This window comes from Abrus precatorius, unplaced genomic scaffold (genome assembly GCF_003935025.1).
Source record: "Abrus precatorius isolate BTA unplaced genomic scaffold, Abrus_2018 Scaffold10, whole genome shotgun sequence".
NCBI classification, from domain to species: Eukaryota; Viridiplantae; Streptophyta; class Magnoliopsida; order Fabales; family Fabaceae; genus Abrus; species Abrus precatorius.
Genome location: NW_020874292.1, coordinates 8,191,533 through 8,217,783, shown reverse-complemented (window position 1 = coordinate 8,217,783; position 26,251 = coordinate 8,191,533). Strand labels below are relative to the sequence as shown.

Below are 26,251 nucleotides of genomic sequence, written 5' to 3'. Positions count from 1 at the left end.
GTGCCAGAAACACTTATTGTAACATGTATTCAAGGTGGTAAGAGTACAACCTTATGAGTTAGATACAGGTGGTATAAGAACTTATGAGATCCAAAATGATATCAAATTGACTTCGTGGATTTACTTACTGATACATCATAGGATGATCCTAAACTACAATGATTTCTAGTATCCTCATTTGATAGATCTTGTGGATATAAAAAAGGTTTACTTGGCGTTCGTAATTCTTCATCTTTTTCAAGCATCCCTAACACTTTATCCATTGGAGGACGATCACCTGGCTTTGTTTGTATACACCACAAGGCTACAATTATCATTTTCTTTGCCAGTTTCATCTCCTCTTCTGTGTCATTTTCAATTGTAATTTCCCTTCCATCATGTAACCTATCATACACCCAATAAGGGAAATAAATTTGGCTAGATTGTTCAGCCAATACATTCAAGTTCTTTCTTCTACTGGCCATCTCCATCAATAACATGCCAAAGCTATAAACATCAGCTTTGTAGGAGATTGTACCAACATTTCTATAGAAGAGTTCAGGTGCCATGTATCCTATAGTTCCTCTTGCTGCTGTCAAAGACACAATGCTATTATTATTAGGACAAAATCTTGCAAGACCAAAATCAGAAACTTTTGGATTGAAATTCTCATCAAGAAGAATGTTATGAGGCTTTATGTCAAAGTGTAAAATTTTCATGTTGCATCCATTATGTAGGTATTCAATGCCACGGGCCACTCCAAGAGATATGTCATACAATTTATCACAACTTAAGGAAGAACTCTCTTCATGAGAGAAAATGTATTTTTCAAGAGATCCATTTGGCATGAACTCATATATAAGAGCACGATTTGATCCCTCCACACAAAAACCAATGAGTTGCACCACATTAATGTGGTGAATCCTACCAATGGTAGCAACTTCGTTGATGAATTCCTCGCCATTGGCTTTGGCTTTATTCAATATCTTAACAGCTACAACACGTCCACTTCGAAGTTGTCCTTTGAAGACTGAACCATAGCCTCCATTCCCTAGTTTAATCTTGAATTGCCTTGTTATCCTCTTGATGTCTTTGTAAGAGTACCTTATGGGTATAATGTTATTATCACTTCGTAGAAAATCTTCAATGCTATCATAAATAGACAAATGCCTTCGTCGCCATTTGTAGATAAATAAAGCAGTGACACATGGAGCTCCAAATATCATCTTGGCACCACAAAATATAGCAGCCACTGTTATGAAGAAGAGATAATAAAAGAAAATAAATAATTAAAATGGCATTTAATAAGTATCACAGTCTTTGATATCTCTTAATTTGGAACCTGAGAATTTTAGTATTTTATAATAGATTTTTTATTAAAAAAAAACTAAAAGGTCCTATTTCGTTTTCCAATTTTAATTTCAAGATTAAATCAATGTAGTTTTAATTTTTCTTCCTCCCTAAACGTTGTTAAATTCTACTGGTGCTCTTCTATTTCTGAAGGTCATCATGCATCACTAAAGAAATCCCCACCCCCTAATGTTGGTACCGTAAGGGAAAGCATGGGCTCACGTGATAATGATACCGCGATACTTTCTAATACCAACGCCGTACTTTTGATTCCTGCAAGAACATACATGAAACATACGAGAGGTTAACTAAATTAACTGCTAACATGGATTCGCGAATATATGGGCTATGTAAATATATATAATTATCGTAGTAGTGTGACTTCTTGTAAATGCTTCATGCAATGTAGATAATAGAAATTACGAAAATGTGTGGTGGCGGGTTTATAAAAATAATCAAACAGCACAATTCAATGATAAAAGTTAGGTAGATGCTTTTTTTTTAAAATGAAGTATAAATTCTAGGAATGGCAATATGATTTTAATATGTCGAGTTGACTTAATTTACTCATTTTAATAAGATCGTTAAGAATTTAAATTTATTCCCATTTTGTTTAAATCATATTTTAAAATGGGTGAAGTAATTGGATTCTTTTGGATTGTATTTTAAAAAAGAAATACCACTAAAATTTTAAAAAAAATATTTTCCCCCTGCATCTATTAATCTTTGTTTATTTTATATTAAACAAATTCAATAAAGAATAAAAATTGTATAAAACATTGAATGCATTTTTTTTTCTAAGAGGCTATTTTTTTTTCATACTAGTAAGAGTTCTTTGAGAAGACTTTTTGTAATTCAATATTTATACATTATTATTATTAATAAAAAAATTTGTCACTACTCATGATTTTACTTATTATTCTTTATTTTCTGCATATTACTCTGATATTGTTTAAAGTTTACATTTTATACCGTCAACACACATAAATTTTAATATCTGAAGTTTAATATTTTCATCCACTTAATTGCATTCATTTGTGTCATTCAGATGGCAGAAATAAAAGAAAGAAAAATTGCAAAGGGGAAGCAAACCTGGAAGACGTAAACAGAGAGGTTGGGGATCGTGGGCGAGTACGAAGTACGAATTAACTGGACAGAGACTATTAACCCAAGAAAGTTCAAAACCATAAAGCAGCATTTCATGTATGTCAGTGCATGAAATGTTTCCGTGGCTGATTTCATTAGGCCACGATGTCATATACTGCAACTCTATCCGACACGAGTCTCTCAGCCCCAAATCCCGAATTGGTCTTCCATCAACATTCAGATAGAAAGTGCTCCCAATCGCATACCATACGCAACTTTCATTGTCCCCAACGTAAAGATCACATGAATCCACTCGACTTGGACACCACAAATACATCATAGACTTCGCCAAAATGTTGCTGCGATAATCCCGATCCACTCGATATGGCTCATATTCATTGAAATTGTATTGTCCCAAAGAGTAAGAAGGGAGGGAAGAGTAATCATGCGCTCCAACATTAACATCCACTACTCGAATTGTGTAGTTGTCGTAATTAATCGACTTAACATGGTATTTTCCGAAGCCCAAATAGAGCATCAATTGGTTGTCCTCGCAGGATAGGTTGTACCTCGTATCACCACACGTGTCTGGACTGTCTTGTAACCGGAAAGGGTGGGTTATGTTGTGAATCCCACACCAGCGAGAACAGAGTTCAGTATCTTCTGTTGCATTGCACCTGCAGTTTCCATAGAATAGGATTAGGAGCACAAAAAACGCTGCGAAGGAAGATGACATTTTTGTGTGATCACGCAGAAAATGAGATACACAAATAAATAATATCATAGTTCTGTTAGATAAGGACTTCAACATGTGCCGGCGAGTATATCTGTTTCCACATCTATAAGATTAGTTAAGCTCCTCGACATTAACGGAGTCTCTTGGCAAGTTCTCAGATTCTTATGTTGAGAAAGAGGACATATGAATAGTATAATAAATATAGATTATAGAATAAGTTTTGACGATAGCTCCTATGCCATAGGAGGAAATTATTTGGCCGCTATTGGAAGATTGAAAATTAAACTCTGGTATGCTTGGGCAATGTCAATTAAAGACTCGTTAAAGATATGGATTCTTCATTGGTAATAATAATACCCTCGTTAATTGGATTGTTGTTCATGGTTTGCTTTGCACTTGGCATTGAAATTGCTAACAATTGTTCAGAGTCATCATGTGGAAACATGGTGATTCGATTCCCTTTCGGAATCAAAGGACGGCATCCACAACAGTTTGGCTATCCTGGCTTTGATTTATTTTGTTCATCAAGTAACGAAACTATGATTGAACTCCCAAAATCAGTGATGCTCAAAGTCAATAGCATTGATTACAAACAGCAAACTATTGCACTATCTGATTCATACGGTTGCCTTTCTAAGCAGTTAGTGAACCTCAATCTATCAGCTTCGAATTTTCAGTTCATGCCCCACTACAATGCATACGGTGACTATATCATTTTCAATTGTTCACTGTCACACACGAAAAGATATTTATTGGACTATATGAATTCTGTTCCGTGCCTAAGTACTTCAACCTCTAACGCATATGCTGTTTCATCTGATAATACGATCGAGTACTTGCCCCTGTCATTTTGCACCAAACTGTTTGATATTTCATTCGTCCCTATTGCTTTCTTTCGTGAGAACGTTCATGTGATTCTTTTGACATGGTCTGAGCCAAACTGTAAACAATGCGAGTCAGAAGGGAACGTATGTGGGTCGAAGAATAATACTACCAATCATGAATTACATTGCTTCCCCAATCACAAAGGTAAGTTTTTCATTCTATAGCATCAGAAAAAGTTAACAATTAAGAGTGTATTTCAGTATTTGGATGTTCCATGTTCAGTTCATGTAGATGCATGCAATCTTTAAGTTAGAAGGCTGAAAAAACCATATAGATGAAGACATTAACCTTAAAAATTAGTCAACCTGACTACGATTTCTAACTAGTTATATGCAGCTTTTGACTAGTAAGATCATCGTTAATAGTTATTATAAAAATGGTCTATGGCAATTGGTAGATAAAGACAAATTCTTCAGATGTATAATTTTTTGATTGGTGTGGCAGGTTCATCAAAAGCTATAGTGACCACAGGTAAGCTTTTAAAGCTTAATTAGTTCCGCTTTTTCAGTTAAATGATCATTTTCTAAAGGTATAGTTTTCGTACATGCAGGATTAGTCCTAGGATCGTTTCTTCTTGTCCTGTTGAGTGGTGCTGTCTTTCACATTTACGAGGCTTACAAACTGCAGAAAGAAAAGCAAGCTATTATTGAGAAATTTTTAGAAGACTATAAAGCACTTAAGCCTACCAGATACTCTTATGTTGAAATTAAGAGAATCACCAACAATTTTAAGGACAAGTTAGGAGAAGGAGCCTATGGAACGGTGTTTAAAGGAAGCATTTCCAAAGATTTTATGGTTGCTGTGAAAATCCTGAATAATTCCCAAGGAAATGGGGAAGAGTTCGTTAATGAAGTAGCTACAATGGGTAGAATTCACCATGTTAACATTGCCCGCTTGGTCGGTTTTTGTGCCGATGGCTTTAGAAGAGCTCTTGTTTATGAGTTCTTACCGAATGGTTCACTGCAGAAGTTCATAAATTCACCAGACAACAGGCAAAACTTCCTTGGTTGGAAAAGGATGCAGAACATTGCTTTAGGCATAGCCAAAGGAATTGAATATCTTCACCAAGGTTGTGATCAGCGCATTCTCCATTTTGACATTAAGCCTCAAAATATGTTACTAGACCACGACTTTACTCCAAAAATATGTGACTTTGGTCTAGCCAAATTGTGTTCAAGGGAGCAGAGCATTGTGTCAATGACCACAGCTAGAGGTACTTTGGGGTACATAGCTCCTGAAGTTTTCTCACGAAACTTTGGAAACGTGTCATACAAGGCAGATGTTTATAGCTATGGAATGATGCTGCTTGAAACAATAGGAGGGAGGAAGATCACTGAGGACCTAGAGGAAAACACTAGCCATGTTTACTACCCAGAATGGATTCACAATCTTTTAGAAGAACGTGAGGAAAAGAGAATTCACATAGATGATGAAGGGGATGCAAAAATTGCAAGGAAACTAGCAATTGTGGGACTTTGGTGCATCCAGTGGCATGCTATGGATAGACCATCCATGCAAGTGGTTGTACAAATGTTAGAGGGAGACATATACAGAACCCCAATACCTCCTAATCCTTTTGCGTCTACAGGATCAAGGAGTAAAAGTACAAATTTGGGTGTAGCTGCAGACAACTAACACAGGACATGGAAGTCATACAAGAGTCGGATTGAGTTGTAACTTAAAATTATATGAAGTGTTTTAACGTGGATCCAATGTAAAAATCATAATTGATAGTATTAAAGTAAATAATATGAACTTGGAGATTGTAATGCATTCTCTTGGATGCATATTAGAACATTGATATTCACATAACCCCTATTTGTGATGCTAATTTGAAGTTTAAATGGGGATTAATTTAGTTTACAAAAACTAATAATTTTGTTACAAAATTTTGAAAAGTTGCAATCCATACATCTAGGATTATATTTAAATATTTTTTGTGTTGAACCGTTTTATGTGGAGGTCCCACATGACAATTCAGAATGTAGAGATTGAACTTGTTCAAATTGAAGAGATTGGGAAGGAACCTGTAAGGTTACTTTAATTAAATAAGAGTTTGTATTAGTAGAGCAATAATATTTGGAGTAGCTTGCTTATTTAGTACATTGTCATTGACTTATTTATAATGCTTGATTACGTGAGTTATACATGGGTGGATTAAACATATACTCTTCACAATTTCATGAGACGTGGAAAAATGCTAACAAAAGAATATTTTAGAACCCTAATCGAGGAAAGCGTAAACATGTATCCATTGAGGTCTAGATACAAGAATAAATATCCAAGAAGGTAAGGATTAGATTCAAATGTATGGCCTAGCCCAATTAAGTATTTTGGTAACGTGAATTGGTTCTTATGGAGCACGTGCACCAGGGTTTTGTGGCTTGGTTTAGAACCCTATTTTTTGGTCACTTAAGTAATTTTGATAAAACTTTAGTATTTTCAATTAGTTGATAAAGAAGGTTGATTGTATGTCTTATTATTTTTTTAAACAATGAAAAATATAGTTTTCACTGCAATGACGAATAATAGTCTTAGACTCTTATTCAAACAAGAATCTAACATAAGAACCCTACTTATTAAAAGTCAGAAACACTTGTCATAACATATGCCTAAAGGCAGTAAGACTACAAAGAAATCATTCAAGAGCTAAAAAGAGATCATATTGACTCTCAATCATTTGTTGATATATCAGAGGATGACCTTGAACTACTATGATCTCTAATGTCCTCAGCTGCTAGATCTTGTAGATATAAGTAGAGCTTACTAGGCATCTGCAATTCCTTATCTTCTTCGAGCATCTCTAACACTTTAACCATCGAAGGACGATTGTCAGGCCTTGTTTGTATACACCACAAGGCCACAATCATCATTTTCTTTGTCAATTTAATCTCTTCTTCTGTGTCATTTTCAATTGTAATTTCCCTTTCATCTTGCAATCGATCATAAACCCAAAAAGGAAAATAAATTTGGCTCGACTGCTCAGCCAATGCGTTCAAGTTCTTCCTTCTACTGGCCATCTCCATTAACAACATGCCAAAGCTATAAACATCAGCTTTGTAGGAAATTGTGCCAACATTTCTGTAGAAGAGTTCAGGTGCCATGTATCCTATGGTTCCTCTTGCTGCAGTCAAAGACACAATACTATTATCTGTAGGATAAAGTCTTGCGAGTCCAAAATCAGAAACTTTTGGATTGAAATTCTCATCAAGAAGGATGTTATGAGGCTTTATGTCAAAGTGTAAAATTTTCATATTGCAGCCATTATGTAAATATTCAATACCATGGGCCACTCCAAGAGCAATGGCATGAAAATTTTCACAACTCAAGGAAGACCTCTCTTCATTAGAAAAAATATATTTTTCTAGAGATCCATTTGGCATGAACTCATATATTAGAGCCCGCTTTGACCCCTCCACACAAAAACCAATGAGTTGCACCACATTAACATGATGAATCCTACCAATGGTAGCAACTTCATTGATGAAATCTTGACCATTGGCATTGGCTTTATCCAACATCTTGACAGCTACGAAACGACCACTTCGAAGTTGTCCTTTGAAGACAGAACCATAACCTCCATTCCCTAGTTTTGTCTTGAAGTGCCCTGTTATTCTCTTTATGTCTTTGTAAGAGTACCTTATAGGCATGATGCTATAGTCACTTCGTAGAAAATCTTCAATGGTGTGATACATTGAAAGATGCCTTCGCCTCCATTTATAGATAAATAAGACAGTGATACATGGAGCTCCAAGCACAAATTTGACACCACAAAACAAAGCGACATATGCTGTAAAGAAGATATCGCAAGAGAAAACAAATCATTAAAATAGAGTCTAATAAGTATCAATTTGATATTTATTAAATTTGAACGTAAGAATTTATTTTAAAATAAAAATCGTCTTATTTTGTCTATCCAAATTAATTTCAAGATTAAATCAATGTAGTTTTAATTTTTCTTTCTCCCTTAATGTTGTTAAATTCTACTGGCTAATTATATGACTGCAGGTCATCATGCATCACTACAAAATCCCTGCCTGCTAATGTAGGTAATTGACTTGACGGAAGGCATAGGCTTACTTAATATCCAGTAAAATAGAATCAATATATCAGCGTCTCCTGCAAGAACGTACATGAAACAATGAGAATGGTTAAGAAATTAACTGCTTGGGGTCTGCAAATATAAGGTGTATGTAAATATAATTACCTATATGACTAGTAGCTGTGTGATCTTTCGTAAATGATTCACATGCAATTTAGATAATAGATGACGAAAATGAACGGTGATTTGTGTATAAATATAATTGCATAGCATAATTCAATAAAAAGCTAAGTTGTGTTTTTTTAGGAATAAAGTCTAAATTGTTTCCATATACTGTGATGGTTTGTTTGAAGAGTCATCAAATATGTTGTGATACAGAGAAAAAAAAAAGATTTATAATAAAATATTCTTTTATTCGGGAGTCATAAAAAAAATGAAAGAAAAATGGGTGATCTACATATAATATCTCTCTTTCTTTATAAATAAAAATGATTTATAATTTTTTTCACTTTTTTTTATTTTTTATCTCTCATTTTACATCTAGCGAATGCGCATAAAGATCATTTTTCTCTTTAAAATGTAAAATTTTATAATTTGGAAACGATATCTAAAGTTTAATATTTCAAGTGAATAAACAGCATCCACTTTATTGCATCAGTATGACACAAAAAATTAAAAGAAAAAATTGCTGTTAAGGAAGCTGAAGTTATTGGGAAGCAAACCTGGAAAAACGAAACAGCGATGCTGGCTATTGTCGTCGAGGTAGCCGAACTCCCGGTCTTTACAAAAACTACTGAGCCAAGAAAGTTCAAAACCATAAAGCAGCATATGACGGATTTCAGCGCATGAAACGTTGCCATTAGTTAATTCGTTAGGCCAAGATGTGATATACATAAACTCTATGCGACAAGAATCTCCAATTCCCAAATCCCGAAGAGATTCGTCATGAATAATCACTGCATGCCAAGTATTCACGCAAATGGGATTTTCATTAACATTGTGAAGAGAGGAATCCACCCCATTTGGACAGCTCCAATATAAGAGAGACTTTACCGAGCTATTACTATCCTGATAAGTTGTATATGGTGTACTCAAGCTGAAATTGTAGAGGCCTAAAGAATAACGAGGAAGGGAGGAGTAATCATGCGGTCGAATGTTGACATCCACTAACCGTATTGTATAGTTGTTGTAATTAATTGACTTAACATAGTATTTTCCGAAGCCCAAATAGAGCAACAATTGGTTGTCCTCGCAGGATAGGTTGTACCTCGTATCACCACACGTGTCTGGACTGTCTTGTAACCGGAAAGGGTGGGTTATGTTATGGATCCCACACCGGCGAGAACAGAGTTGAGCATCTTCCTTTGCATTGCACTTGTAACTTTGATAGAGGAAGAGTAGGAACACCACCAAAAGGGTTATCCGGGATACAGCAAAGGATAGCATTTCAATGGTCTTGCAGATTAGAAATATTCAAAGCACGAGGCAAAAATGACACCAATAAGATAAAAGGATATATGCATCAAATTAAACAAGTCTCGTGGAAGTTAGAGTTGACTTAAGTCAACAAATTATTGGGAGGATTTAATAGTGCCACAAACTCAAAGTCGATGCATGGAAAATAATGTCCATGAAATTAGCTTCTGACGTCAGTTCATATGTCATAAGAGGAAATTGCTGAGAAGCTACTGTTAAAGCCGACTGTACAGTTGAATACAGCAAAGGACTTATTTAATGTGAGATATGTGAATTGTTAAGATGTCACGTTAGCTAAGAATGTGGCCAGAATACTCCCTATAAAGTTTTGGACAATCCTTTTCTTATTGAATGTCAATATAGTTGGTTTTTGAGGTAAGCTCTTATGTCATAGAAGGAAATAATTGGGAAACTGTAGAGAGATTGAAAAGTCTTTCAACCGAGACGGGGTTGAAGGTGAAGAACTAGAGCCAAAGACTCACTCGAGATATGGATACTTGTTTAGTAATAGCATCCTCTTCCGTTGTTGGATTGTTGTTGATGGTTTGCTTTAATGTAGAGCTTGCATTTGGCATCAGTATGATCAACAAATGTTTAGATTTATCATGCGGAAATCAGGTGATTCGATTCCCTTTCCGAATCAAAGGACGCCATCCACAACAGTGTGGCTATCCGGGCTTCGACTTATCTTGTTCAACTAGTAACGAAACTGTGATTGAACTCCATAAATCAGTGATGCTCAGAGTCAACAGTATTGACTACAAACACCAAACGATTGCATTATCTGATCCATACGGTTGCCTTTCCAAGCACCTACCGAACCTCAATCTATCAGGTTCACATTTCCAGTTCAAGCCCGACTACTATGCAGACAGTAGCTATAACTTTTTCAATTGTTCAAAACCAACTAATAGAGATTTGAACTATTATTTGGTTCCATGCCTAACCACCTCAACCTCTCAAGCGTATGCTATTCCATCTCGCGAGATGATCCAGGACTTGCCCCTGTCATTTTGTACAAAAATGTTTAACATTTCATTCTTCCCTTTTAATTCCTTAAAGGACAACGTTCTTCTTTTAATGTGGTCTGCTCCAAACTGTAAGCATTGCGAATCAAAAGGGAACACGTGTGGTTGGAAGTGGAACAACTATACTGCCAAGCATGAAATATTTTGTTTCAGCAATCCCAGAGGTAACCTTTTGATTCTTTTTCATCAGCAAACACTGCTGGGATAGAATCATAGAAAGTTAACACTTGATGGTAAAGCATTTAGTATTTGGAGGTTTCATGTAATTTCATTCAATTAATATAGATTATTGAGATGTCTATTGAATTTTTTTAACTATCGCATAAACTAACTTTTGTTACTGTGGCTTGCAGGTTCATCCACAGCCCTATTGACCACAGGTCAGCTTTCAATTGCAGTTCTGCTTTTGAGTATTACTATTAATCAGCAAGTAAATTATCATTTTCTTATAAAGCAGTTTTCATAAATTAATACAGGATCAGTCCTAGGATCGTTCTTTCTTGTCCTGTTGACTGGTGGAGTCTACCACATCTATGACTCTTACAAACTGCAAAAAGAAAAGCAAGCAATTATTGAAAAATTTCTAGAAGACTACAAGGCTCTTAAGCCCACTAGGTACTCGTATTTGGAAATTAAGAGAATCACCCATAATTTTAAGGACAAGTTAGGAGAGGGAGCCTTTGGAATTGTGTTTAAAGGGAGTATTTCCGAAGAAATTATTGTTGCTGTGAAGATGCTGAATAGTTCCCAAGGAAATGGGGAAGAGTTCGTTAATGAAGTAGCTACAATGGGTAGAATCCACCATGTTAACATAGCTCGCTTGGTCGGTTTCTGTGCCGATGGCTTTAGAAGAGCTCTTGTTTACGAGTTCTTACCAAATGGTTCACTGCAGAAGTTCATAAATTCACCGGCCAACAGGCAAGACTTCCTTGGTTGGAAAAGGATGCAGGACATTGCTTTAGGCATAGCCAAAGGAATTGAATATCTTCACCAAGGTTGTGATCAACGCATTCTCCATTTTGACATTAAGCCTCAAAATGTTTTACTAGACCACGACTTTACTCCAAAAATATGTGACTTTGGTCTAGCCAAATTGTGTTCAAGGGATCAGAGCATAGTATCAATGACCACAGCTAGAGGTACTTTGGGGTACATTGCTCCTGAAGTTTTCTCACGAAACTTTGGAAACGTGTCATGCAAGGCAGATGTTTATAGCTATGGAATGATGCTGCTTGAAACAATAGGAGGGAGGAAGATCACTAAGGACTTAGAGGAAAACACTAGCCATGTTTACTACCCAGAATGGATTCACAATCTTTTAGAAGAACGTGAGGAAAGGAGAATTCACATAGATGATGAAGGGGATGCAGAAATTGCAAGGAAACTAGCAACTGTTGGACTTCGGTGCATCCAGTGGCATGCTATGGATAGACCATCCATGCAAGTGGTTGTTCAAATGTTAGAGGGAGACACAGACAGAACCCCAATACCTCCTAATCCTTTTGCGTCTACAGGATCAAGGAGTAAAAGTACAAATGTGGGTGTGGCTGCTAGACAACTAACTCAAGACTTAGAAGTTATCCACGAATTAGATTGACTTGTAGCTTACAACTGAATGAAATAGGCTTTTCCTTTTTCTTTCTTTAGTTTATGTGCTATGGGATAAGTATAATGTGGTGTTGCCGCTGGATTAGACGATATAAAATTTTAAAATATAAAAACAGTTTATTTGCATGTTATAGTCAATAGATTATATAGATGGTCCAATACTCGAGTACAATTGCATATAAATATCTTGAATTCATATGCGTGTCCTAGGCTTTCGTTTTAGTAATTTCAATTCGTGATTTTAGAAATTTGAATGAAAAACTAAACAATTTATAGGTACTGATCTTGTTTAAAAGTAACAACACATTCTTATCCACGAATTCAAAAACTAATTAATAACGAATTAATTAATTAATTAATTAATTAATTAATTACACGGAACAATATCAATGCAATCTTTTGAAATATTGAACCAAATAAATGCCTCAATTACAAAAAGAAAAAATAATTATTGACTGAAACCTTCAATCACATAAAGCTAAAGTGAACTAATTTTTTCAATTACAAAAATTGACATCAATCGATTTGTTATTATCAAATCTCCGGAACCGTACATGAAAGAACCATTCTGATGTTGCTTATTATGATAAGTTTCTAATTAACTACCAATATTCTCAAAAAGGAAAAGTGTAACAGAGCTTGTATCTTTAAATGGCTAAAATAGATAAATGTATTCTTTAGAATTCATCGAACTTGTTCTGATCTTTACCTTTTTCGTTATTACTACGGCCGACTTAAAACAACATTGGTCTTTTGAAAAAAAAGGAAAATAAATATAAAAAGGATCAAAATTGATACTCGATGTTAGAGCTGTCCAAAAAGTACGAAGCAAGAAACTTCTAATTAAATCAAGAAAATATTTTAGTTATTGGGTATTGGCCTCTCTAACAGCAAGCGGTTCATACCACTCGGGACCAAATCCGGCTGCTTTTCTAGCAGCCTCATTAAAAGGTGGTTTTAAAGGTCCTCTGAAATATGCCCTCACTATTGCATGAAACTTTGGTATCACTTCGTTCTCCTCTGCTCTACTTCCACTTTCTGCTGCACAAACTTCTTGCTCTTTTTTATCCGAGGAGGCTGGATTTCTAGACCTCTGGCTTAGATACTTGAACCACTTCACTCCAGCAGTACAATGTGTTATTTCTTCTGGGTAAACTACACTTTCTAGTAAATCTGCTGTAGCGTCGTCACCACCATTGCGGAAACGTAAGATTGTTGTAGGTAGCACATCAAGTCCTCTGGCCTATGCTCATACTCAACCAGGGGGTACATGTTAGAAGCAATCAATATGATTTTTTGTGATGTAGAATCATGTTCATGAGCTAGAGAAAGGGAGAAAAAGCAATTATTTATCTTCATTTGATTTCTCCTGAGTTTTTCTTTAGTTTTAATATAAGAGAGGTCCGAACAGAAATGCATAAACAAAGGATAAATTGCCTTCGCATTACATCATTAGTGTGGGAAGTAGAAAAAAAAACATGAATAACACATTAAAATAAGAAAGCCAAAGACAAGACTTCCTAAATCAAAATTTCCAGTGTTTTGGCACCGCCTTCTAAAGTTAAAACACTAAAGCAATCCATATGATGCAGTTGCAGCAGTTCCACAAGACCTTACTCTCCCTCCTTTTAAAGCTTATGCTCTAACTATTGCAGCCGCAGGACAAATGCCATCCCACCACAAAGTAGTAACAAATTCAAGCTAAACATCCAACAAACATACAGATAGAAAAATAAATAAATAAATATATGATGTTTGTAGTCTCAAAGCATCAAAAACAGAAATAAATCTTCATGAAAATTACTTCGGCGCTATTCCCATAGAACATTCAATTGCCACTTGGATTGGAAATCTTTGCTCTTCAGTTCTCCACAAGAAAAGCATTTCAACAATACTGGTAAGTTAAAGTCCACGGGACTAGGGAAACTCACATCTCTCTTCAAGCATTAAGAAAAAAACACTAATTGGCACACTATCATTTAAAATTAAAAAAAAAAAAAATCAGAGCTTGTGAAAGGGGAAAAAATATTCCAAGTATTTCCACCACCCCCCCCCCTCCCCCTCCCCCTCCCCCTCCCCCACATTAAAAAAAGAAAAAGAAAGAGAACGCATCCCTGAATCCAGCATTAATAAGCAACCCTCTTGATTCAGTCTTAATTTCCACAAAAAGTCTTATAAGTACATAAACATAAACTAAAATCATAAATAACCACAAATGAGAATGGTAGAAAAGCTCAGAGTAAGACACACCTCGTGGACACAATGTTCAACTGCTAATCGTGATAGTAAATCCTGGGAAGTAGCAGTGGCAGAATCCCAAAGACCATCATGAGCTGGTAATGCTCCATAATAAGAACCAAGCTCCTCAAGCCGTGCAGCAAGCAGTGTGAAGTGCCGCCCTTCATCCTGTGCTACCTTCACAAAATCCGTAAAGAACTCTCTAGGCATTGCTTCTTGCTTACCAAATCGTGCAATTATATCCTGCAATAATGTATTATGCACAAATATTTACCGATAAATGCTTGTGGCAACATATGAACCATATGAAAAAAACTAAATGTCCTCCAAACAATAACAAACGCACCCCAAGGAGGGCCAAATAAAGTTTAGTTCTATACTCAACAGTGCTTAGTGTGATACTAAAACTGAGATCTAGAAGTGCATCTTACTCAAATTTTAGGGGAATCCAGGGTGCAAAAGTTAAATTCACTAAACACTTGATTTGCTAAGAGTATGTTTGGGAAAGCGTTTTTTGAGGAGAAGCAAGAAAGTTCATATTTTTTAGTTTTAAATTAAAATAATCATAAATCATTTATGGTGATAATACATCAAGTTTATGTTAATATATTAATTTATATCTTTTATTTTGATAAAATATTAATTTAAAATAAAAAATTTGTCCTGCCCGTCCCTTCCCTACAAAATCTCTCTTCTCAAACAACCCCTAAATGCTTTTGCCATCAAAGAAGATTTCTATCGAGTCTCACAGCTCAATCACGGAGCAAAACTAAAATCCTAAAGGGATATGAAAATGATCAAATCCCTTTTTTATTATTTTGTGACAAGTAGAAACAGGGAGACCGAACCGAACTCTAAAATGTTCAATGAAGTCATTTTTAGGCAAGGGATGTTAAAGGCTAAAATTAGCAATCCCGAAATTATCCTACAGTTCTATTAATTCCAATATTGTTCTTCATATCAACGTGATGATCTTTCACATTGCATTATATACATCACATAAACTAAATACTATAACATGTAAATATTTATATTTTTACATCATTCAGAGACAAAAAACAAAAAACTCAAAAATAAAAGGTGAGAGTGAAGAAAAAAAAAAAAAAGAATACCCAAGACAAGTCAATTGCCCAGCTTTCAGTGTGAGTGAGGCTGTGAACAATGGCGATTCTGCTCTGCAAGCTGCCCGCTTTCCCCAGCTTCGGCATAAGACTTGGCGCCACTAACTTCACCTGCCAACAACACATTCAATTCATTCATGTCAGTGAAAATGAGGCATTTCGTTGAACACCATTGTGGATCGAAGAGTGAGAAGAGAATGCAGACAGTGGAGAGCCTTGCGGGACGATCAGGAACCGTTAGGTCACGTGAAGAGTGGTAGGGTTCAGGGATGGCGCCATTCAGCCACCGCGAAGCCACCGAGTCGCCGACTCGCGCCTTCTTGAACGGGTCGGCAGTGTTCAGAACTCGGAGCGCAGCTTCAACTAAGCTTTCTTGGTGGGGCCGCATTTCTCGTTCCTCCATTTCCGAACTCAGGGACTTCGGTTCGGTGGTTTTGAATAAAAATATTTTAAAGGATTTGAATATTAGGTTTCTAGACTCTTCCACCCCCTAACTTTATCTAAGTTCACGTAGATAGTAGCTAGATGGATGTTAGTGATCTTATTCGTGATAATACAAGTATATAAATATTAGGTTTCTCTTTTAATAAGGGTCTTGGGGATGCCCTGTTGGAAAAACTTTTGGCTATTGAAATGGAGCTTAACCATGCTTCCCAGATGGACTATAAAAATGTAATTTGCAAGAGTCATCAATGTGCACAACTCTAGCATACACAGTCACTTGCAGAAAATTTCTAATCTCATTAATTGGAGCTGAAATAGTTCTTCGCATTACTGTTGTCCAGAAGCTAATAGCATTACATTTTTGCTTGCCAAAAGGGATCATGTCAATATCAACTTGAACATATATGATTTTATTTTTCATTGGATGTGTTGAGCGATTATTTGCAAAAATATTTTATCACTTGGGCTACATTGTAGTTTTGTTCTTTCTTACATTTTTTATATTTGTTTTGCTTTCTTCATTGAAAAATAATAATAAATCGGTCCTTTAATTCCTCCTATCACAATTTTGTGAAGCTGTGATGTATATATATCAAGTTATCAACTTATATATAAACCCACAAATCCACTAAACCCAAGACCTTAATTACCTTGTATCCAACATAGGCGAAGGTGTTCAATATTTTTTTATACTCAAATTTTCTTTGAATTGGATAGATTGGACTCAATCAAATTTTACTAGACCCATTCCTATGAATGTTAAGTGACACAACTAAAGAAATTTTTATTGAAAGTGTGATGTTTATCTAAACTTAAATAATATCTTGAAATTATTTCTCTATGCAAGAGAAAGAAAAATGTTGGTCAAAATTAAGATAAAAATATTTTTAAAAAATCAATTAATGGATCAAAATGTCTTATCAGGTTAAGACGAAATTTAATATTTAAGGTAAAAAAAAAATATTATTTTTTGACAAATAAAGAATAATGACAAACTTAGCATTAGTTTTTCTTTTTAAGAGGAGTTTGAATAATACTTCACATTCTCATATTAAAACAACTTAAAGACAAATATGAAGAGACAATTTTAAGTCTAAACAATTATTTTTAAAAACGAGTATGATTTTCATGAAATATTATTTGAATGACGAAAAGTATCTAACTAAATGTAAGGTGTATTGAGAATTATTAAAAGGGCCACAAAAAGGATCAATAATAAAAAATTATTAGCATTCCTCGTCAATGTCGAAGAATCTACAAATAGCTTAGCACTGAAGAGAGAAAAACTCCACGACTCCTTAGAAATAAGGAGTCTTAATGACCTAGCTCATCCCACAACTTCAGCTTAGTCCAAAGTCAATTTTAACATGTTTGAGTTTTAAAAGCTCAATATATTTTGAAGATAGATTTGAGTTGTCACAATTGGACCCAATATCTTCTGTGTTTTTTTTTTTTTTTTAAATAATCATGTATTAATAATGAAACTTCAAAATTTGATAAATATTATTTTGTATATCATAATATTATATTTGTATTGATATTATTTATTTCGAATTATTTATGGTAAAATATATTGTAATTTTAATTTTGTACTTTATCATTTAAATATAATAAAAATATGACATATTATTAAATTATATAAATTTAAAAAAAAAATATAAAACATTTAAATAAAAATATTATATTTAACATGTTATTTATTTTTTATTTAAATAGTTTACATATTTTTTTAATTTATATAAATTAAAAATATAACATATTTATATTAATCATTATATGAGATTTTAGAATAAAAAATTAATTTAAATAATTAAAATATTAAGAAGATTTAATATAAAAAGACAATTTTAGCTAAGTTAAAAGCGTGAGAATACAAATGCAATTAAGAGAGCCGACCAGTTTTGAGTGTCAGAGTAATTGTGGGGAGAGGAAGAGGAAGATTGTGCTGGTGAGTGATGAAGAATGAGTCAATCTCGGAGCGAGTCGACTCACCACCGCCTCTATGATTGTGCCAAAATGGCTCTCGTCAACATCTTCGCTCACCCCTACGCCACCGTCTGCGACTTGTATTGTGGAGTTGCCGACGCTGATAAATGGCTCGACGCCCAAATTGGTCACTACATTGGAATTGGTATTCCCTCCCTCGCTTTCCTTCTTATTCTCATTCTCCAATTTCGAATCAACCATCCAATCTTGTTCTTCTTGCTGCAGACGCATCTTCTTCTGGAGTAGACCAAATGCGAGAAGCTTGGGAAAGCCACAGGAAATCCTACACCGCCGAGTTCTTTGATGTTGACCCTTGCACGGTGAGATTTTTCTTCTTTTCAATCTACGATACCGTAATTGCACGGAAAATATTGAGAGTTTGGTAGTTGAATGTATGTTTTAAATTTGACTATAAATGTTATGGTTGAGAGGCTAATTTATATGACAAATTCAATGTGAACGATGTTTTTATGTTCTTATGTTATCACCTTTCTGCTACGAGGCTGGCACTTTGCCTTAAGCCCCGTAGTGCCTGTCTGTGACCGCCTTTAGTTGAAGTAAACTGAACTACAATATTTATTATTACTATAATTTTACAATTTCATGTTTTTTGATAGGAGAATATAGAAGTGCCTTTGGAGGAGAAGACCAACATGGCAGATGTTGTCTGCTGTTTGCAGCATTTGCAGGTCTGGCATTCACTTTGCAATGATGATTAGAAGCATTTTATTTATTTACTGGCTATATACATGGAGTTATAGTTTCTATTTGGCCTGTTATTGAGAATATCATATTGTCTAACACTTTATTTCTATTTTTTTTATGATAAAATCTTCTTGGAAAGAAGGATAAAGTAAACCAAGATAGAATCCTTTGTCCTTTTGAAATATAATGCTTGTGATGCTTGCAGTCAATGCAGTCATTATCTCTTGCAACTCACTTTTATTTTGTTTTAGAATTAGTCCTCTCTGGTTTACCTGCTGGTTCTTTTCTGATTAACATCTGTATTGCAGTTGTGTTTTGAGACTGAAGAGAAAGCCCGGAGACTTCTACATAATGTGTCATTGCTGCTGAAACCAGGGGGTTATTTTCTTGGTATTACTCCTGACTCCTCTACCATATGGTATGAAAGTTGTCAGAGGGATATTATTCTTGGTTTCAGTTGCATGCTCTCTCTCCATCTCTCTCTTTTGTATTCTTTTTTATATTTGGTCTATTGGTAAAAAAAATATTCATATGACTTGGTGTCTGTATTATTTTCGTTGATTTGATTAAAGGTTTACTCATTTGATACCACTTGTTTGGAACAAAGTGTCACTGTACACTCTAGGTTGAATGAACCATTTTGAAGGAATTAAGCAATAGGAATTGCATAAGGTGGTCTGCCAAGGATGTGTTACTGATGGTCTAATTCATTTTAGCCATTAGATATAACAATATTTGAATAGATGGATCAAATCTTTTACATATAGGTGGTATAATAGATTAAGCATTCATATTTTATGAAAATTACAATCTTAATTCATTATGTGGAAGATTTCAAAAAGATCTTCGACCCTGGTGACATCTAGTTACACAACATCAACCAGAGTTCTGCTCTACATCCAACCCCCATCCATCCATGTTGGCAAGTCCTGTCACAGCATCACCTCCAATGTTGTTGAGCACCGTTAGTCTTTTGTGAAGTTGTCCACTTCAAACACTTGCTCTCAATGCTTGACAATGCTAACCCCCAACCTGAGTCACTTGTAAAACTAGTTAACTTCTACACCTCCTGGCTTGCAATTCTAAACCCTAAACCATGCATTAGGGGGTGGACATTATTTGTGAGTAAATAAATTCATATAATTAAACAAAATATACATCTTGTAAATTTTCATATGATCAAGAAATAAATTTAAAACTTGTTTCCCTCAAGTTAATAATTTTATAGTAATAATAACATAATGACTAATTTGAATAATAATTAAAATAAATCACTATGATTATTATCTACTCACAAATAATGTAGACTAATTAACTCACTTCATAGCATTACTTCAGAACTGCAAGCCAACAATTTCGAATAGTAACAATATTTAACAGGGATTCAGAATTAACTTAAATGATAAAATCTTTAGATCTATACTAAGAGTTCTAAAATACACATATCTTAAGAATGATTACTTGCCAAGACCCAGCATTCTTATGCATTTGAGTTGTAAGCATAATTTAGGAACCCAACATAAAATTTTCTCTCCAATGGGTACCACCCTTTTGTCCTAAGAACAGTATTTCTAACTTTAAAAATTCATCCAAAGTTATCTATGTCAAAGGGAAAAATAAATGGGTTACAAGGGTTTTTTTCAAAATCTTAAAAGAATGAGTTAAAGCAAAGAATGAATACTCACATGGACAAATGAGAGGACTTGCCAAGGACCAAATAGAGAGCGACAACTGCCCACCCCTTTTTAATTCACGCAACCTTTTTTGTTTTTTTAACCTTTAATGAAACGGTTCGTTTTAGGTTGGAAGGCATGTATACAGTTTTTCCTTAAGCTTAGGCTGGGCTTGGAGAATTCTCTCCATTGTTGGGACTGATGCTCTTATCCTTCTGTATTTGCATTTGAATTTCAGTTCAATAAACTCATAATTATCTCTGATAGGAATTTCATCCTATCATTGAGGTTGCTATCATATGAAGAAAATATTAGTATCTATTGCATAGATCTAAAGGGGACATCTTACGTAAACTGTTGCGTAGATTGTTGTTGAGGTGTTTTGGAAGAAAAAATCAGATTATGATTCTGGATTTGTGTTGGGGTGTTTGAGAAAGTGGCAAATATGAACATGAGCTTTGAAGTTGAATACAGGATATGCTGAAAATGAGCATGCACAAATCACACTTTAGCTTGCCTGCACTTTCATGGACTTACTTGGGTTTAGGGATTCTCTAATTGGGAAAATTTAGTGGGAGGAGCACATTATAATTTTAGTTTAAATAATACCTATTATGTAAAACTTAAAAACAGAAAATAATAAACTGAATAACTCAAGGGTGCTGGCAAAATAAGGTGGATAACAGGTGGTCCAAAACTTAACTGGACCATTTGATATTGACTCTATGTAGTATTGCTTCAGTTAAAAAAACCTATGTACTTTCCTGATTTGTCTGTCCTCTGATGTTACTGCAAGTAAATGATATACATGTACATTGTCCTTTTTCAGTTTCATCTCTTAAACTCCAAATAGTAATGGTTGCGATTAAACACTGTTTGGCTTGATTTTCCATTGGGTGGGAGTAGATGCTGTATTTGAATACCTAATTCTATTAGTGAAATTTCTATTACATATTTCCTAGATGTGATCTATTTGGTTTTTTACAACCATGCCCCAAATTTCTCAATCTTCTTTCTCTCTGTTATTTATTTCCTCGTTATATTGTGCATTGATATTTATAATGAGATGCCTTATTCCCTTTCTGTCCAATAGAAAAGGAAAAGAATGGCCAAGTGGTTTCTGATGAAATCTGTTAGAGTTCAGAGATGGAATTTAGGAAGAATTAAAGAAGAAAAAGAACTTTTATTAATTATTTGAAAAACTAGGATTACAAGAATCCCTCCCAGAGCGGCAGCTCCTCCCAGAGAATGATTCTCTCTTCTCTTATTCCCAAAGCCATGCCCTAATAACCAAAACTGACTGCTTAAATACAGAGTAGCTAAACTAATCTAATCCTTATCTCCTCTACTCCTAATAAGCCCTTTTAGCCCTTGTTACTGATTATTGGTTTTCTTCTTACAAGAATAAACCTGCAAAACAGTGGGCTGCATTGGACTTGCAACCAAGAGGCCCTCATTGCGGGTTTGGATCCCATCAAAATCTACATAAGAAGTCCAGAATGTTGTAATGAATTACCTTATTTTGGTTAGAAAATGTAGTTTGTACTTCTATTAGCAATTGTTTCTATTTATTTTCTGTCAGGGGTTTTCATCCATCTCATTACTTTTGAACTTGGACTCAATCAGCTGTTTGTCTTCATTACTGTTTTTCTGAACATTCATATGAAGTCTGCACGAGATCTATATACAAAAATATACTGGACAAAGTTAACATTGTAACCATGTAGGGCCAAGTACCAGAGGAATGTTGAAGCCTATCACAACAAAAGCAGCAGCATGAAGCCAAACATTGTTCCCAACTGCATTCGGACAGAGAATTACATGATTTCTTTTGAAGTTGAAGAAGAAAAGTACACATCTCCATAATTGATCAACTGATTGTTGCTCATTCTTTGTGTTCTGTTCTGGTTATTTTGGTTAAATTTGTAGTGTCATTCATTTGAATCTGTTTAACATTTCCAGGTTTCCATTATTTGGAAAGAAATACCAGCTGAAATTTTCTAGTGATGTCTCTGCTGAAACTCAATGCTTGGTTCATTTTCCAAGTTTCATCAGGTTTTAATATTTTTAACCCAAGATTGATGACTGTGAGTTGTTGTGTTGGTTGGTGCCAATGTGCCATGTTGATTCTGCTCTCTGATTTTGCCAAGCTAATATGCTTTAAAAGGGAAAGCTTGATTGCCAAATTTTAAGATTTAGACTTCACTCATAAAGGAATTCCAAACATGCTGAAATTGACTTTGTTTCATGGAGAATGTAAAATTAAAACTTTGAAGGAATGAGAATGGCCTTGTAACTGCTTTTACTTTTTTGGTTCATATCTTCAAATTTGACTTTCAGAAAAATCTCAAATTTCTTCTGCTTCGTAAAACTCAGGTTGGCCAGGGAAGCTGGGCTTGAGTATGTTGAGATTCAAAACTTAACAGAGTTTTATGATGACAACAGGTTAGTTTTACATTCTCTGGAGGGGACAAATCCTTCCATATCCTTCAAATATAATGTGTGTTATTAGCAGTTATGGAGTATGCAAGACCACGTACTGAATTTACATTTTGTGGTTGTTGCTGAAAGAGCACAGTTAGCAGGGCTTCTAACGCACTATGTTCCAAACCTATTGGATCCCAGGGGAAGACTTATTCCTCGATCATATGATGCGCTAGGTGGTGCACTAATGATTCTTTCTTTTACCATGTTATTGCTTATAAGTTTCTTGGTTTCCCTTTTACCTATTATTTATGGGGATATACTCAGATATTGTATTTTCCACCGCAATACAGGTCTCTATAGCACATTTATATTTCAAAAACCTGACCCAGAAATCGCACCCCCAATTGCGACTCCATTATTGCAAGAGGCTAGTTATAATCATGATGAGGTAATTAATTGTTATTATAGGCTATTTTACCTTGATTTACCGCTTTTGAAAGAAATTTTCTGCTTTGATCGATTTTGATTTTATTTCCTAGAATGTGCCACGTGCCATTTTTCGTTTTAATTCTTTTTACTTACGAGTCTTATGACTTGCTCGTTTAATACTCTCTTACAAGACACTGTCGTCCACCATGTTGACCCCTAAAATTTTATTTATTTATTTTTTTTTTTAAGATAGCTTGCTACTGTCTACCATGCTCTAGAAATATTTATAAATTGAGGAGTGAGATCCTTCCTTACAATGACGTAGAAAAAGAAATCTTGCTCCAGTTGAATACTGACTGTCGGACGTCTGTTGACGAAATTGAATTTTCATTCTTACCAAAATTTTTTTTTCATAGATTGAGTTATGCTTACTTTTTACGATATGTGCAGGAAAATCAGTTTTAGAAAATAAAAACAATTAAAATTTTAACATTAACTAAAGAGCTTAATTACTTTCTTTTTCTTTTTTAATCTAGTTTCCCCAATGTTATTTTCAAGAGTGTTTATCCCTTGCCTCAACAAAGGTTAAACAATTAATAAATAGTTTTTTTTTTGGTTAAAGTTTACAGTGGAAATATATTGGTAAGATTAAATGTTTTATTTTTCAATAAATTTTTATCAGTCTTGTTACAACCAAGTTCTGTTGTCAATTTTCTTCTACACAATTTTTAAATTCTTTTTTGCTGAGTAATTGAGTGTTTATTACAAATTTGTGGTGGAAAACTATTTGAAAGGTTTAAAAGTTAAAAATTTCATAAAATATAAATCATTCTGTAAAATACCATGTTAGGATTTTGAACAGGAAGAAATTGGAAATTTTTTTAATCTATGATTAAAAATATGATGTTTTGATAGGTATGTTTGAAGTGAAACATGGTTTAAAATAGTTTAATTGATATAATTCATGGAGATTTGAGAAAAGAAATTGAGGAATTGATAATTTTAAGAAAAAAAATTTTGACTACAATTATTGAGATGAAAATTTTAGCTACAATTGATGAACCAAAATTATAATAAAGTCAAGTTAATAATAATACAAATAAAATAAAAAGTCTTTTCAGTCATTCACATGTCGCACTATTTTGTTTACTTCAAATATAAGGACGAGCATTAGTAGAGTAAAAGGGTCCCTAACCAAAAGTGATAAATTTTGGCAAAATAAAACCTAAAGTAAATTATATTGGGAAATTTCTTTTGAAAGTGGTTCATTTGATACTCCAAAACAAAAGCCATTCTTGGTACAGTCAAATCAAAGTGGTAATCTTTTGCTTGCTACCTTACACTTTCATATATAGTCAGAACGTACTTTCTTTAAACAAACGAATCTAACAACTTCGTTTTTTCCGGCCGACAATTCCAATTGCTTCTTATTTTCATGGTTGTGATTTCTATTATATAGTACTAATTGCGTGAAAATGCGTCTACCTCGAGGCTTTTGCTTTGTCATATTATTCTTTTCTATAGTTTTATAATTAAAAAATATTATTTCGCTCCCATATTGTTTAATTTTTTGTGTTAGGCGTTCACAGTCCTTTTGTATTCACTTTTCATTGTATTCTTCTAGCAGGGAACCAGTTGGCGAGATGATGAAATAATGAATGGACATATAGAACCTGCTCTTGGGCTGGGCAAGATAAGCGAACAAAAAGGGATATTGGGCCCTGGCCCTGCAGATTTACGTTTTCCAGAGGCACTTTGACTGTTTTACTGAACCTACATATTTAGTTAATTTTGTTGTGTCTAATGCAGTTAATATTTTAAATTGACAAATTGCAGCTGAAAACAGAATGCAAATAGCTGTTAACTTTTTTTAATGGTAAAGGTTAGGTTAGGTGTTTCCTTTGGCATGTAGTCAATGTGAACGGATTAGTTTATCCTGTATTTGCATATTATACTTATTACCTTTTCTCTGGGTCTTCTACCCTATGGTATCCCAAACAGTAGAATTAAAATATAGTGAACTAGTTTGAATTAATTCCGCTTACTTCGGAATTGGGATAACAATGAGTCAATCTTACTAGTCTTGGATTTTTTTTTTCCCTAGTTTCTTCAATAAGAAATGAATTACTATTACTTTTGTGGTTTGGATTTTGTGAGAGCAGAACCGTTGCCTCCAATTGCAACTTAATATTGTGTTTGGTTTTCGCTTAAAAGTTATGAAGCAAAATAGAAGTGTTGGGTTTAATTTAAATTATGAAAAATAATCTTTTTAAAAAAATTTAAAGAAATTGTAAGTAAAAGAATATCCTTAAATCAACTTTTCTGAACATGCATATATAGATTCTCACAAATAATTTAGTACACAATAAACAACAAAGGAAAAATATTAGCCATTTGCACTTTCAATTCACCCTTTTTATTAACATAGGTTAGTTCAGGACTGATTTATTTTAAAATAAGTTTTAGATTTAAACTTCGTGTGTGAAAAAAAAAATTATTAAAAGAATTAGATTTACAATGTTATAAATGTTTTTAGCTTGAGCAGAATTGTATCCTTGTGGAAGAATATTTATTTTTTAAATAAAAAAATTACCATTTTTAATTTCTAAAAAATTTCATTTACACATATGTGATATATATAAAGCGATGCTAATTTGATTTATCTATTAAAAATTTATTAAAGATGTTTTTATAATATATAATTTTGGTGGTTTTGATAACGGGATAAAGTCGACTTTATTTTATTATTAGAACATTAATGGAATGTGTTTTGGAAGACTTGTGTAAAAATTCTTATAATATAATATAGTTAAGTTTCGTTTTTCTATCGTAATAATCTCACTTATAGGGAAAAAGACCTTACTGTTATTCTGTTTTATTATGCTATAAGATAAGATGCCAAACTAGAATTTAGTTATTTTATAATTAAAACAATTTTACGTAATTATATCAGATTTTTTATGGACACGTGTAATATTGAAAAAAAGGGTAAGGTCTCAAATTATTTTACTTCACTGTAATAATAAACAGAATTTCTA

General features: G+C 34.0%; 6 protein-coding genes across 8 annotated transcripts; 3 read left to right on the top strand and 3 right to left on the bottom strand.

Annotated features, from left to right (window-relative positions):
* Positions 1–101: 101 nt before the first annotated feature.
* On the bottom strand, positions 102–3,151 carry LOC113850829 (rust resistance kinase Lr10-like). Its single transcript, XM_027481362.1, has 2 exons — positions 2,407–3,151; positions 102–1,231 (listed from the first exon to the last, which is right to left on the bottom strand). The coding sequence occupies exons 1-2, from the start codon at positions 3,149–3,151 to the stop codon at positions 102–104; spliced, it is 1,875 nt and encodes a 624-aa protein (XP_027337163.1).
* A 443-nt stretch (positions 3,152–3,594) lies between these two features.
* On the top strand, positions 3,595–5,671 carry LOC113873873 (rust resistance kinase Lr10-like). The gene is made up of 2 exons (XM_027512235.1): positions 3,595–4,180; positions 4,587–5,671. Exons 1-2 carry the CDS (start codon positions 3,595–3,597, stop codon positions 5,669–5,671), a joined length of 1,671 nt encoding a protein of 556 aa, XP_027368036.1.
* Positions 5,672–6,557: 886 nt separating this feature from the next.
* On the bottom strand, positions 6,558–9,783 carry LOC113873839 (rust resistance kinase Lr10-like). Of its 2 annotated transcripts, XM_027512185.1 has the most exons (3): positions 8,801–9,783; positions 8,117–8,155; positions 6,558–7,826 (listed from the first exon to the last, which is right to left on the bottom strand). In XM_027512185.1, the coding sequence occupies exons 1-3, from the start codon at positions 9,522–9,524 to the stop codon at positions 6,709–6,711; spliced, it is 1,881 nt and encodes a 626-aa protein (XP_027367986.1). In that variant the 5' UTR covers positions 9,525–9,783; the 3' UTR covers positions 6,558–6,708. The 2 variants fall into 2 exon arrangements, with proteins under 2 accessions (XP_027367986.1, XP_027367995.1); XM_027512194.1 differs by lacking the exon at positions 8,117–8,155 and having other exon boundaries at positions 8,801–9,564.
* Positions 8,727–12,366, top strand: LOC113873851 (rust resistance kinase Lr10-like). Its single transcript, XM_027512204.1, has 3 exons — positions 8,727–10,746; positions 10,936–10,962; positions 11,059–12,366. The coding sequence occupies exons 1-3, from the start codon at positions 10,044–10,046 to the stop codon at positions 12,177–12,179; spliced, it is 1,851 nt and encodes a 616-aa protein (XP_027368005.1). The 5' UTR covers positions 8,727–10,043; the 3' UTR covers positions 12,180–12,366.
* Positions 12,367–13,055: 689 nt separating this feature from the next.
* Positions 13,056–16,007, bottom strand: LOC113850820 (uncharacterized protein HI_0077). Its single transcript, XM_027481353.1, has 4 exons — positions 15,755–16,007; positions 15,541–15,660; positions 14,441–14,671; positions 13,056–13,433 (listed from the first exon to the last, which is right to left on the bottom strand). Exons 1-4 carry the CDS (start codon positions 15,950–15,952, stop codon positions 13,056–13,058), a joined length of 927 nt encoding a protein of 308 aa, XP_027337154.1. The 5' UTR covers positions 15,953–16,007.
* Positions 16,008–17,903: 1,896 nt separating this feature from the next.
* On the top strand, positions 17,904–25,253 carry LOC113873904 (mRNA cap guanine-N7 methyltransferase 2). 2 transcript variants are annotated; one of them, XM_027512270.1, is made up of 10 exons: positions 17,904–18,124; positions 18,205–18,299; positions 18,597–18,668; positions 18,993–19,102; positions 22,085–22,207; positions 22,320–22,412; positions 22,734–22,802; positions 22,929–23,017; positions 23,135–23,232; positions 24,838–25,253. In XM_027512270.1, the coding sequence occupies exons 1-10, from the start codon at positions 17,956–17,958 to the stop codon at positions 24,970–24,972; spliced, it is 1,053 nt and encodes a 350-aa protein (XP_027368071.1). In that variant the 5' UTR covers positions 17,904–17,955; the 3' UTR covers positions 24,973–25,253. The 2 variants fall into 2 exon arrangements, with proteins under 2 accessions (XP_027368071.1, XP_027368070.1); XM_027512269.1 differs by having other exon boundaries at positions 17,925–18,124; positions 24,841–25,055.
* Positions 25,254–26,251: the final 998 nt, after the last annotated feature.